General features: G+C 41.9%; 1 protein-coding gene across 3 annotated transcripts; it reads right to left on the reverse strand.

The window, feature by feature from the left end:
• Positions 1-487: 487 nt before the first annotated feature.
• kdf1b (keratinocyte differentiation factor 1b) lies at positions 488-10051 on the reverse strand. Of its 3 annotated transcripts, none has more exons than XM_028597992.1 (4): positions 9849-10030; positions 5760-6709; positions 4622-4708; positions 488-1467 (listed from the first exon to the last, which is right to left on the reverse strand). In XM_028597992.1, exons 2-4 carry the CDS (start codon positions 6688-6690, stop codon positions 1373-1375), a joined length of 1113 nt encoding a protein of 370 aa, XP_028453793.1. In that variant the 5' UTR covers positions 6691-6709; positions 9849-10030; the 3' UTR covers positions 488-1372. The 3 variants fall into 3 exon arrangements, with proteins under 3 accessions (XP_028453793.1, XP_028453792.1, XP_028453790.1); XM_028597991.1 differs by lacking the exon at positions 488-1467 and adding an exon at positions 4104-4478 and having other exon boundaries at positions 10003-10051; XM_028597989.1 differs by lacking the exon at positions 488-1467 and adding an exon at positions 4104-4478.
• Between the last annotated feature and the right edge of the window lie 3887 nt (positions 10052-13938).

The following is a 13938-nucleotide window of genomic DNA, read 5'->3' on the forward strand; positions in this document are numbered from 1 at the left end:
TTAGTTTAGCTTAGCATTAAGACGGAAACTGTGGGAAACAGCTAGCCTGGCTCAGTCAAAAGGTAACACAATACTATTAGCGCCTTCGAAGCACACTTATTAACATGTTGTATATCATTTCAAATATGTAAAGAAGCAAAATTGTAAAAACAACAAATTGGGACCAAGAAATAGTCTGGTGCATAACTCCCTGAAAAAACACATCTTGTCGGTTTTACACTTTTGTTTCTGTGTGGAATAAACAAACAACATATCACGTGTTAATTAGTACGCTTTTGAGGCTTTGCTAGGCAGATCTTGGAACCTTCGGACCGGTCTCACATTGCCAGACCTTCCTCCACAGCGCCGCAAAGGAAGGTCTGGCTAGTCCACACAGCTTCACAGGTTTACTGGCATTTCTTTAAACCAATCACAATCGTCTTGGGCGGTGCTGAGCGCCGGACGGATCAACGGTGCCTCTGCAAAATAGCCTCTGGAAGGAACTTGTTTTGGTGGTACGTTCAAAAGTTGTTTTAGTCGTGCAACAGAAGTCTTTCAGTCTTTATGCTAAGCTGTAGCGTGTAACTCTTTTGCAAGAAAGCCAATAAGCAAATTTCCCAAAAAGGTCAAACTGTTCCTTTGACATAATTCTTATTTCTAGTCTACTACCAGGCACACATAAAGAACTCCACCCAATATTACCGGATTTGAGCCATAATATAAAACTGCCTTTCTCTTCCTGACAACTGTTCTTTCATCCTTTCACAGTGTTGCCACTACACCTCTTATGGCAAATTCTGAAAACTATCAGAACATCATTTCTGATCTGAAACAATAACCACTGAATTGAAAGCAATGAATACAGTTCACACAAATCAAAATCACACAAATTAGTTTAAAATCAAATCTATGATGATGACAAGATGATGAAATGTGCCCCCTCCCAAAAATCCAAATGCCCTTTGCATAACAACAGCAGAGTAATCGGAACAGCCAAAATGAGTCGGGTTTCATGAACATAAATCAGTTCTCCTTCAAAAAAAAGGTCGAGGGGACGGTTAATCGGGGTACAATAAGAGCCACAAAGATCAGCTGGCGACATCTGCCTGCAAGGGCAAGCTTTCAAACAAGCAACCCTTCAAAACGTACACACACACTATGTATCGAGCATAAATATGTACACACAGAGCCATGAGATCCCTGAAGTCCTTCAGACAACGGGAACATTCACATTTTCTTTTTCCACGGCAAAGCCACGGTCTCTACAAAGAGCTCGGCTCAGCCAGAGACGAATGTGCAAGGAGTGTCGCCTTTTAATGTCCCGTACGGGACCTCGTGGATACAGCACGACATGAAATCATTTTGAGCGTAGATCGCCATCGGTGGGCCAAAATCATGTTCTCACAGAGGTGCGCATCAGCGGGACACCTGAAGAATGAGTCTCTCTGTGAGAGGACGAGTAGGAAGCTGGAGAAGTAGAAGTATGACCTGTGGGAAAAAAAAAAACACAGGGTTCCTTAGCATTAATATGCTTCACACTCTGTTCTCAGAGCACTGCAACTAGAAATCACTTCACCCTCGCACCTGGGATATTTTAAGAGGGCACTTGGGGCAAAAATGTATGCTTGCTCATTTTTTATTTGATTTATTTTATTTATTAAGGCTCCCCATTAGTTGTTACCGTCGTAACAACTATTCTTCCTGTGGTCCACACAAAATCTAAAATAGAGGCCGACTGATAAAGGATTTTTAAGGCCAATATCGATACAAATGTTTGGCGATTTAAAAATTTGATATTCCAATATATCGGCCAATATATATTTAAAAAAAAAATCCAGAAACGCGTAACAAAACATAAACAGACTTCCTTAACATTAGTTATTTGTAGTTATTTAGGAGTCCTCACTAAAATAATGATAATCACAATATATTAAAGTTCAGATAAATAAAATATAAAAAAATACAAACTTGGGGGTTTCGTCTGTTTTTATTTCATTTTTTAAATATTAATTTATCGGCCTTTATAAATGCCGATACCGATGCCTGTTGTTATCGGCCGATAATATCGAGTCACCTACCTCGCCAGACTGTACGACGGCCGATTATCGGGTTGGTGTGTCAGTGCCTTTAAATGCAGTGGTAATGCATCCAATTTGACATCGCCCTATGCATTAGAGTTTTCTTTATGGCATTAGTTTCAGGTAAAGGTAGTGTGAAGCGTCCCATAAAGGCATGTCTGTGTAGTTAATCAAATTTTAATTGCGATTAAGATTTTGGCTGCCAACGATCACAAACACAGAGTAATCGATCATTTTGCACGTTGCGTTTCGCAAGTAAACTCTTATTTTGTCTCGTGTTCTGATGAAAAAAAAAAAAAAAAAAAAAAGTTCAAACGTGAAACGTATGAAGGGAAATTTCGCAGTTTGAGGTGTTTTCGCTATTCATTTGTTCAATAGCTTTTTTTTTTTAGTTCAATAAATGCAACATCTTTCCAAAAGTCAATGAGTAATCATTATGTTAAATAATCGTGATTTCACTATTTACCAAAATAAATCGGAATAATTGAGCAGCCCTACCTCACATTATATCATGCATTACAACCACGCAACCTCATTCAACAAGTCAATATGTACAACGCCAATGCACAGAACCCTTTTTATTTTAAATTTTTTTTCCTTCCCCCAAAAGGTGCTGCATTCGAATCACTGAAAAAAAAAGTGGGCTGGGATTGCCTCCACACGGCTCTCGCAGACCGTTCTCCAACTCGCCGCGGCCCTCGGTGTCAGAAACCAGAAACCGTTGCACAAGGCACACCGATGCAGGCGTGGCCGGACCCGCTATCGAACCAAAGAACACGTTACAACACACACGGAGGGAGTGTGACCTATTCTCTGCTCAGGACGCCACACTCTATCTTGTCACAGCAAATATTGGTTTACTGCTCTATTAATGTTTTGAGTGTGTGTGTGTTGCATGACTTGGGAGGAACTCAGCCAGAGGGCAGTGGCATTACGCACGGCAGTTCACTGTGTTTACCTTTATTAAATCTCCTGAAAAAATACGACACCAGGCTGCTCCAGTATCACCACACCGACCTCTATACATATCACACTGCTCGGTTAGAACGCCACTTAGCCAGACATTTCTCCGTTCTCAGTTGTGAAGGACAGCAGTGCGCTGCAGCAGGGGCGGGGCTAGACGGGGGCACGGGGTGGCACCCGCCACCCCTCTCAAATATTATTGGCCCCCTTTAAAACGGTGCCGGTGCCTAAACTGTGCTTGAACCAATACTTTTTAATAAAGTAAAAAAAAAGAAGAAGAAGAAAAAAAAAAGAAGGGTACTGACAACATTCGGCAACTTGTTTATTGCTAAGGCCATGGTCAATTATTAAAGATTTAATAATAATGTAATAACTAAAACAATAACTTATTTCACCAGTAAATTGCTGTTAAACGACAAAAACAACCACCAGATGGGAAAAGGGTATTTTACAATAACTTTTAATGCACCACGAGGCTACCTGTTTTAAGTGAACGCACCTTGTGTGCTGTTTGATTCCGACAACGGCAGCTGCAGACTGTTAGGTCCCGGTGTTGGAATCCTCTACAGTGAAATACAGTCACACTTTTTATATTAAAAAGTATTACGTATTAATGTGACTATTATTGCCACTGTTCATCACACCCCCAACTGGCCCGTCAGACACCGCCTACCAAGAGCCTGGGTCTGTCCGAAGTTTCTTCCCAAGAGGGAGTTTTCCTCGCCACTGTCGCACTGCTTGCTCTTGAGGGAATTACTGTAATTGTTGGAATTGTTGGGGCTTTGTAAATTATAGTGTGGTCTAGACCTACTCTATCTGTAAAGTGTCTCGAGATAACCTATGTTATGATTTGATACTATAAATAAAATTGAATTGAATTTACACATCTTAACGTTAGCTGTCAACATTTTAACTGTGTTTAATCCAGCTGCTAGCTAAAGGTAGGCTAACGTGACCTGCTGTCAAGTGTAGTGTAAAGTCAGGCACCGAAATGAGGCACTGAAAGTTTTGTTCTTATTCGGTCTCGTTACTACCGTAACGTCGGCACCGGTGCCCTATTGGCACCGCGTTTCGGTACTCAATCCTAATCATATCTGTTTCCAGCAAAACAGACGGAAAGCAGAAAATTCAGAAAATCCACGTTATGTACTTGTAACGGCTACAAGTACGTAGCTATGAAATAAATGTCAGATGTGAAGTGCATTCTTTTTAGAAAACAATTGGTTTTTAGAAATGCCTCACGATATCTTGTCTTTAGAAGTGTATCATTCAACTTTTGAATTTAGTTGAAGAAGGAAAAGAAAATCGCAACACTCAATACTTCCAGAATCGCAGTACAAATTAAATCGGCACCCATGTAAAATCGAATCCCGACAAAAGCATGCATCTTCATACAAACTGGTATCAGCCGGATCAGCGAGATGTGGGCAGCCACTGAGATGTGGGCAGCCACTTCCCCTGTTATAACAGACAAGTTGTGTAAACAATACAAAGCCACCAACCCAACTACTACTACATCCTGTTGTCATTAAAAACAGAATGAAGCATGAATGTAACAGTATACCGTGCATTTAATAACATAATAAAGACAGATTTCTTACCTCCATTGGTCCTCCACATCTCTCTGGCATACTTGTCGGAGGAGGTCAGTTCGGATATTTGGATGTTCGGATTTGATTTGTAGTCATCTGGAGGTGACGGAGTACAAGAGAGTAATGGTTATTTGTAATGTAATGGTACAAACTGCTATAATTATTATGAATCAAATTTCTGTATTTAACTGCATCAGTGTCTACCTGCGTGAAGCTGCCATGTCATCCAAAAAATGACTGCTATTAAAAACACTGCTATTCGTTTGTGCAGTTAAGGGTTTTAAGTAATTCAACTTTACATTTTCTGGCCGGTGACATCACCCAGCCCCCCCATTCATGTCAAAATCTTCCCAAAATAATCTCAATCGTTTGTCTTATGTTTGTGCTGATTTGTGCCGTTAAACAGCACAAATCAGCACAAATGTAGCACAAACGATTGGGGGAGGTTAGCGTGCTGAAGCACGGAAGGGAGGGGGAGGGGACGGGATGAGGAGGAGCGAGCTAGTCTCGTTTTGTTTGAAAATACTTTCAACGTCAACAAGAATAACGTCACCAAACATCGCTTAGAGCACCTTTAAAAAACGTAGTAGCACAAATCAGCGCAAACGTAGCACAAACGATTGAGACCATTTCGGGGAGATTTGGACATTAATGGGGGGGCTGGGTGATGTCACTGGCCAGAAAATGTAAAGTTGAATTACTTAAAACCCTTAACAGCACAAACGATCATTGTTACGGCACAAACGAATAGCAGTGTTTTTCATCATTTTTGGATGACATGGGGGGGGGCCAGCTTCACGCAGGTTCAGCGTCTCTGTGTCCCAATCAGCCCAGGGCAGATGGCCGCCCACCTAGAGCCTGGGTCTGTCCGAGGTCTCTGCCTGTAAAAAGGACGTTTTTCCTCGCCGCTGTCGCTTTGCCAATGCTTGCTCGTGGGTAATTGAAATGAATGTTGGATCTTTGTAAATGATAGAGTGGGGTCTAGACCTACTCTATCTCTGAAGTGTCCTGAGATAACTCCTGTTGTGATTTGACACTATAAATGAAATTGCTTTTGCATTACCAGATGGCAGTAAAGCACTTCTATGACGTTTCAGAGGCAACGTTGATCTTTCTTGGATTCAAGATGTGAAGAACTGTAACTCACTGTTGTTGCTGAACGAAAAGGAATCGCTCTCCCTCATTGTCTCGTTCCCGCTGTCCGACAGCGTCCTCTCCCTCCTGGAGATGTGCGGCCTCCTCTTCGCGCTTTTCCGGGTGCTGATGCGGATGATGCCGCGCACCAGCCGGCACTCGGCCTCTTGCTCGCCCATTTTGTGCTCCTCTGCCAGGGAGTTGATGAGCTGGTTGATGGCCTTGCTCTTTCTCAGAAACACAGAGTCCGAGGTGCACCGGGCCAACTCCTCGATCTGATACTCCGAGTAGAGCTCCAGCAGCTTCTTCGTGATCAGAGAATCCACGTCCTCCTCGCCATCCTCCCAGTCTTCAAACCGCATGGAGTCGTGCAGGGACGCGTGCCTGGGCGGTGTTTGACCACCGCGCGGAGGCGCGTACGATGGAGATTTGGCTTCAACATCTAAATACTCTCCCGGACTGTCGACTTTGACTCCGGCGATGCGGACGTCCCCTAGCCAGTCCGCGCAGTCCTCTTCTTTGTCGTCTCCTGGCTTTACAGGCCCGAGGCTCACCTTCTCCGGTTCGTCTGGGGAGCTCTCGTTTGGCGCCAGGCTCGGAGCGAGGACGGAGCGCTGGCAGACCCTATACAGGCCGCAGGTGAGCACGCTGCACACAAAGGTCCTGCAGCTACTCGGAGGAGCGCAGGGATTGCAGGTTTGGGTCGCAGAGGGAGGCTCAGCTGAGCCAGGGATGAAGCCGATGGTCTCAGACTCCTTCCCGTTAGCATCTTTCAGGTGAGCTTTGTGGACTGTCTTTGGCTCTGGAGTCGGGAGCCTGTCTTCCACTGGGTCCACACAGCGCTCCTCATAGGACGAGCGCTGGCTGCTGCTCCGGCTGGGTCCATACCTGGAGCTGCCGGGCCCGGAGCTTTGTCTCAGACAGCCAGGGCTGCCGACGGACATGACTTACTGCCTCCAAGATCTGGACAAGCAGGAGAGAAAATTAGGTCAAAATTAGGTCAATCGAGGGTGTAACTAAATGGCGTTGCAATTAGGGATGCACCGAATCCAGGATTCGGGTTTGGATTAGAGATGGCCCGATACCACTTTTTTGCTTCCCGATATTGATTCCGATACCTGAACTTGCGTATCGGCCGATACCGAGTACCGATCCGATACCAGTGTGTCATATATTTTATTATGTTTTAACAGCTGTATACTACTATCCCTGTATGGATGTGATATGATTTTTATCTCTGTTGTCGGTCTGGCTCAGGTTAAACTCTTTGTGAACATGAACAAACACAAACAATGAATGCCATAGAACTTTCTTTTATTCTCCAGTTTGACAGTCAGAAAAAGAACATAAATAAACTACTTTAATGTAGATTTTCTTTAGGGCTTTATTACGTGGTATCGGATCGGGGCATAAACTCCAGTACTTCCCGATACCGATACCAGCGTTTTAGGCAGTATCGGAGCCGATACCGATACTGGTATCGGTATCGGAACATCTCTAGTTCGGATTCGGCCGAATATTGGGCTTTTTGACGGGGTTCGGTTTCTGCCAAATCTCTGCCAAAAGAAGGCGAGGCAACACCAAGACCCGCCCTTAAATAGCATTTATTGGCTATTACGCAAGGTAACGTAACCCCATTTGTTCAGGTCCTATCCCCCGAACTATCGGCTATCCTAACCTTAACCACTCGAGGTCAAATGCCTAACCCCAAGCAATTGAGATGCTTCGTAGGGCGGGTCTTGGCGTGGCCATAGTGGGATTCGTAATTTTGCGTCCCGCAGTGGCAAGGACCCCAAACAACACACAACATCGGCGTTGCCAAAACACCTGCATGTGAAACATCTCCGAAAGAATACGAGCGTAACTGCATGCGCATGAAGGAATCCACAGACAGCAGCCAAAAAGCAGCAACTCCAGGTACGGCAAAAGGAAGGACAGTCACAGCTAAAAATGGCTGCTGCTCGTTAGCTAGCGTAGGCTTTTTTCTAATTTCACCCACCCAACATGCCTTCATCATACACTGGTTAGCGAAAATTTGCCAAACTAAATTGTCACTCATCTGGCGATAGCGTTGTGCTTTCCTACGATGTGAAAAGAGCGTGTGAATTCAACATTAAGTTGTTACATTTAAAAAGGTCCCATGGCATGAACATTTCACTTTATGAGGTTTTTTAACATTAATATGCGTTCCCCCAGCCTGCCTATGGTCCCCTGGCTAGAAATGGTGATAGGTGTAAACCGAGCCCTGGGTATCCTGCTCTGCCTTTGAGAGAATTTGGCCCACCCATGAGAGAGAGAGAGAGAGAGACATCATAGCTTTCAAAACGAGCAAAGTGGCCCCTCTCTCCTCAGCACAGAAATGGCACATCCTAAGGAAAGCTCATTGTGGGACTGGCTCTAGTGGCTGTAATTCTGCACCAAGGCTGAATTTCAGGAAAGAGACTTCAGATACAGTATTAGGGGACCACTAAGGTCTATATAAAAGAGACTTCAGATACAGTATTAGGGGACCACTAAGGTCTATATAAAAGAGACTTCAGATACAGTATTAGGGGACCACTAAGGTCTATATAAAAGAGACTTCAGATACAGTATTAGGGGACCACTAAGGTCTATATAAAAGAGACTTCAGATACAGTATTAGGGGACCACTAAGGTCTATATAAAAGAGACTTCAGATACAGTATTAGGGGACCACTAAGGCCTATATAAAAGAGGCTTCAGATACAGTATTAGGGGACCACTAAGGTCTATATAAAAGAGACTTCAGATACAGTATTAGGGGACCACTAAGGTCTATATAAAAGATACTTCATATACAGTATTAGGGGACCACTAAGGTCTATATAAAAGAGACTTCAGATACAGTATTAGGGGACCACTAAGGTCTATATAAAAGAGACTTCAGATACAGTATTAGGGGACCACTAAGGTCTATATAAAAGAGACTTCAGATACAGTATTAGGGGACCACTAAGGCCTATATAAAAGAGACTTCAGATACAGTATTAGGGGACCACTAAGGTCTATATAAAAGAGACTTCAGATACAGTATTAGGGGACCACTAAGGCCTATATAAAAGAGACTTCAGATACAGTATTAGGGGACCACTGAGGTCTATATATAAGCATCCAAAGAGCACCATGTCATGGGACCTTTAACTATTTTAGAGACTGTGGACGTTGTTTACTCCATTAATGTGTTTACTGTGGATGAGGATGGGAGTAGGATTCGGTATTTGGTTTCGGATTCGGCAGAATCTTAACCAGTGGATTCGGTATTCCGCCAAACCCCAAAAATCTGGATTTGGTGCATCCCTAGTTGAAATCGCATAATTAAACGCATAATTAAAAGATATCAACGCTTGCGAAACCTACAATCACTTGAAGCCACCTGAGGGCATCTCTCTTCAAGACAATTCTGAAACTACTATCCCCAGGTGGCAGGTAAAGTAACCCAACTGGTTCTCTGGAGGATGTGTGAGCACACAGTCAAAGACAAGTATTGCATGCCAAGTACCCATCTCCTGTGTTTACACTGTGATGCTGAATCAACACACCAATCACACCAAATTAAATGTATAACCATAGGAAGTTAATGCCACCCTTGCTTGCTTGATGGCAGTTATTATTGCAGGAAACTTATGTAAAAACGCACTTTTTTTTGTGAGATAAGAAAAACATGCACCTGCCTGTAGGTTGCATCATGAATACCGAGTTCAAGATAAAGTCTCAATGAATCTGAAGTTATGTATACATATTCATTGAAAACATAATAAGCTTTAAAATTGCCGTATTCACAAATGGCGTTCCGTGACATGACGTCATGTGTTGGGACTAATGTTTACAGTAGTAGCCTAAACATAGTTTAAAGTAGTGAAGGATAGTTGTATGAGCCATAGTTAATGAACAAAAAAGTGAGAAGTAAATTATATTTTGCTGTCCCCCCACACACACTTTTATTTCCACTAATATCAAGGTACACGTTACCGTTCGACAAAGCCACAAACCCTTTAGCGTATACAAATTATTTTCACTTTCATGGCGACTTCTCATCGCGTCTCTTTCCTCCATTAGAGGACTTACAGTAAACATTACTCACAGTATACACGGTGCGTCCACAATTTGACTTCCGAATTAATGTTGTCTTCGCCACCTTACGTTAAACATTTCTGTTTTTAATCCATTTTGAAGGTCCCATAAATCAACTCCGCTGAACAATGTCCCTTTCAGTAAAGTTTCGACCAGATCCGTACCTGAGCGTCAAGGTAGAGGAAAGCCCCAGGTAGCTACAACAAGAGGTTGGACTTCCGGTTATGACTTCAGAAATAAAACAAAAGTTAAATCACCACTGAGATTTTACCACAGAATTATGTATTTTACGTATTTACAATAGTAATAACACACTGTGAAGGCATTTGCATCATGTAGCAATTAGCCGAGAAGCTCGCCAATATACAACATTTTCATAACATAACCCTCCAAAACCAAAGTCAACATAGACTTTTATTTTGACATTTATTTCCCGGTGTTACACCAAGTTCTGACTGCCTTCCGAGAATAGCATAATATGATATGATATGACCGCATAGCCATCGAGGGAGCGCGCACGGCAAAAGCGAAAGCTAGGCTACAATTGACATTTTAATGATTCTATAATTTCTAAGGCAAAGTACTGTTTAATAAACGATATAGTCTTCTTTGTTCATCAATGATGACATATGATAAAAAGTGTATAGTTACTGAACGTTTAGAGTCATCAATGCTTTATTAGATTCGGTAGGCCTATAAGTAATGTTTCCTTGATGGCCTGTGATTGGTCAATATTTCTGAAGGCCAACTCTGGTGTAATGTATCCATGTGTTTTAAGCATTTCAGGCCTGTGCTAAAGTGTTATTCTAAAATAAGGATTTTAAATTCGTAAAAATAAACGCCAGGTATCAAATTCACTTAACTAAAAGTCGATCAAATATGTAGGCTATATGCAAATGTATATGTAAATATACAGTACAGGCCAAAAGTTTGAACACACCTTCTCATTCAATGTGTTTCTTTATTTTCATGACTAGCCTATTTACATTGTAGATTCTCACTGAAGGCATCAAAACTATGAATGAACACATATGGAATTATGTACTTAACAAAAAAGTGTGAAATAACTGAAAACATGTCTTATATTTTAGATTCCTCAAAGTAGCCACCCTTTGCTTTTTTTGATAACTCTGCAAACCCTTGGTGTTCTCTCAATGAGCTTCATGAGGTAGTCACCTGAAATGGTTTTACCTTCACAGGTGTGCTTTGTCAGGGTTAATTTGTGGAATTCTTTTCCTTTATTAATAAAAAAGCAAAGGGTGGCTACTTTGAAGAATCTAAAATATAAGACATGTTTTCAGTTATATCACACTTTTTTGTTAAGTACATAATTCCATATGTGTTCATTCATAGTTTTGATGCCTTCAGTGAGAATCTACAATGTAAATAGTCATGAAAATGAAAAGGAAACGCATTGAATGAGAAGGTGTGTCCAAACTTTTGGCCTGTACTGTATATATTACCATTTCCATCCTATCACAGTTTGATTTGAAGCGTCCAACTGATTGTTAAAGAGTCAATGTATTATTGGCAGTAGGTAGGCGTACTGATTACCTGCCGAGGAGTGGGTCTCCCATTATTTCAGTTTAGGTAAATATGTATGAAATCCAAGCTGTCAAGCGTTTTTTTTGTTACCTGCTGATAACTGCATCCCGTCCTTTATCAGACAAGGTGAGTGTTACATGTATGCAATGATCACTAGGCTAAGCCAAAGCAGACCAAAATATGTGCTGTTAGAACCATTTGACTCCCAGGTGTCTAGAGAGAAAGCGGTTGCAGTATTCCACAGAGGTGGGTTTTTGCCTTTTATGGTGCATCCTGCGTTCTCTTCCTGTCTTTTATTGATTCTGTCACCAATCACAATGTCACCAATAAGTGAACCTCCTCCTGACTCTCTCTGTCACCTGCCTGCAGCTGCTTCTCATCAGCTATCAGTCCCAGTATAGGGCAGCTCACAGCCAGTGTCTGACAGATTGTCTATTTTCCTTTTTTGATTATGGTTTTCCTGTATGCCTGCATGGTCTCTTCTCCCTTTCCCAGCAGCATATGCAATTAATGCCTAAATAATGCATTGAAGCACTTTTATCTTTAATCGGAGCAGGTTTATTTGTGCAGAAATAAAACACATGAAGACGTTTTTCTTTAACAATGTATAGCTTTGGGCAATTAGGAGTCGAAATAAATGAAAACAACAAACATTAAAAATGTTCAGAATGAGATTATACTTATACCACTAACTTGATCAGGCATAGCCTATAACGCTATTGAGGATGTTATCATCCTCATCTCGGCCTCATCTTTATTATGATTATCATGCTGTGCTTATAATTGCGCCTACACCCTGCATCACAAAATAATTTAAAGTGTGACATTGATTTTTCCAAGTAGGCATAGGTGTGGCATAAATGTGACTAGAGTAAATTGCAGCTGTGTCACAGTGAATGCGTGTTAGTTGGCTGCTTTGCTAATTAACCAGTTAGTCGTCATTCTCGGAACATGGACTATGGCCTGTTGAACGAGAGTATGTGAAAATCCCAAAAACAATTACAAATTATATTCCTGCTTTTTGAAATATTTTTGCTTTTTGAAATGTATTTGTATTAATCCAAAAGACAGCTAAAACTATACTTCTGCTATTGAAATGTATCAGCTCAAGGACAGTGGAGACTGTGCTTCTGCTTTTGACATGAGTTAACCCAAAAACAGCTAAAATATATTTCTGCTCTTGAGACTATAATACTGCCTTTGATTTTGGTTTATGAGTGCTAATGTGCCTTTAGAAATATAATCATGCTAAGTTTTTGTGTTACTGATATTACTATAAACATGCTTAGAGACGTTTTAGTGTGAGTTGCGGTGTGAAGCTGCCTATTTGACCCTGCAGTCGGAAAGAGGAAGTGTCTGCAAGAGGCGTCAGATGCATAAGTTGCTTTGCGTAACTGTCTGTCTGAACCTGCACAGCTGGAAAGAGGAAGTGCTGTTGGGGCCCTGTGTACAGGGGTAGACTCTGGGTGCACATAAGAGGTGAAAAGGTTACTGCTCTGACCTATTGATCAATGCAGTCGAACTGAGCCGTTAGATTCTATGTTAGATAGCAACATGCATATGTATAAAGGAAATATCGTCATATGAGATGTATTCTACGTATATCCAACCTGATGCTTGCTTTAAGACTGTATTACCATGTAAGGTGAAACAAATGCGATAAAACACACCTTGCTGTGATGGGGGGTTGAACCCCAAGAAATGTACATTTAAAAATGGGTGCTTTGCCGAAAAGCGCTCTCTCTCCCTTGGGTTCGTTTTCTGCTCTTTTGACCAAGACTCTACGAGTAGGGACCTCCTGTGTCTTAGAGCATTTTTGAGTGATTGAACTCTGTTCATTTTTTCATTTATTTTGTTTGCTTGTTAACTTTTTGCTTTTTTTTAAAAAAAAAGTAATAAAACCACCTGTGTTCGTCTTGAGGAAGGTGACCCAAAAAACCTTGTGAGTCTTTTTTTGCTCTTTTAGAAGACTTTCTTTCCTTTTTTCCTTTTTTCTTCTTTTTTGCCACTTGCCCGCGTGAGCGGGGACCCCCCGAAAGGGGAAGTGGGGGCCTCCTCTTTAACCGTGCGGTTTGCAGCAACCCCGGGGACCGACCTGACAAGCAGACCTTTGATTCTCCAGCTGAGCGGAAACCTCTGTGACCACGGCAGAGGCAGCTGTCCGAGTGGGAGTAATCAATTGTAATTGTTTGGTTATAAAGATCTGCTGTGTGCTGTGTATTTCACATACGGGAGACATCTAGGTTGTCAATCAAAAGCCTCTTGTCTCGTCATTGGGTTTCCACTGTAGCGAGAACCCGCCAGTGCGGGGGTGTGTGTGTCTCTTTAAAAATAATCTAAGAACCATAGGGAAGTATCTCAATTAATTCATCTGAACCTATTAATAGTTATAATACAATATTTATAATATTTGAACCTCTAATATTTTAATCGCTACAGTATTAAATATAGGGAAGTATCCGAAACAACTCCTCTAATATAGACTTAACCATCCGCCCCGCTGACAGTATCTGTAACGGCTGTACGGCAGAAGAGGGCTTAGAGGGCGAGGGTTA

The sequence above is a fragment of the Perca flavescens genome, chromosome 14, assembly GCF_004354835.1.
Source record: "Perca flavescens isolate YP-PL-M2 chromosome 14, PFLA_1.0, whole genome shotgun sequence".
NCBI classification, from domain to species: Eukaryota; Metazoa; Chordata; class Actinopteri; order Perciformes; family Percidae; genus Perca; species Perca flavescens.

Bases quoted from the DNA above. Each gene is read 5' to 3' on its own strand.
- kdf1b (XM_028597991.1), bottom strand. From the start codon at position 6,690: ATGTCCGTCGGCAGCCCTGGCTGTCTGAGACAAAGCTCCGGGCCCGGC. The intron at 4,709-5,759 runs GTGAGTTACAGT...CGTCACCTCCAG, and splicing joins CTTTTCGTTCAGCAACAACA to ATGACTACAAATCAAATCCG. The intron at 4,479-4,621 runs GTAAGAAATCTG...CTGTTATAACAG, and splicing joins GATGTGGAGGACCAATGGAG to GGGAAGTGGCTGCCCACATC.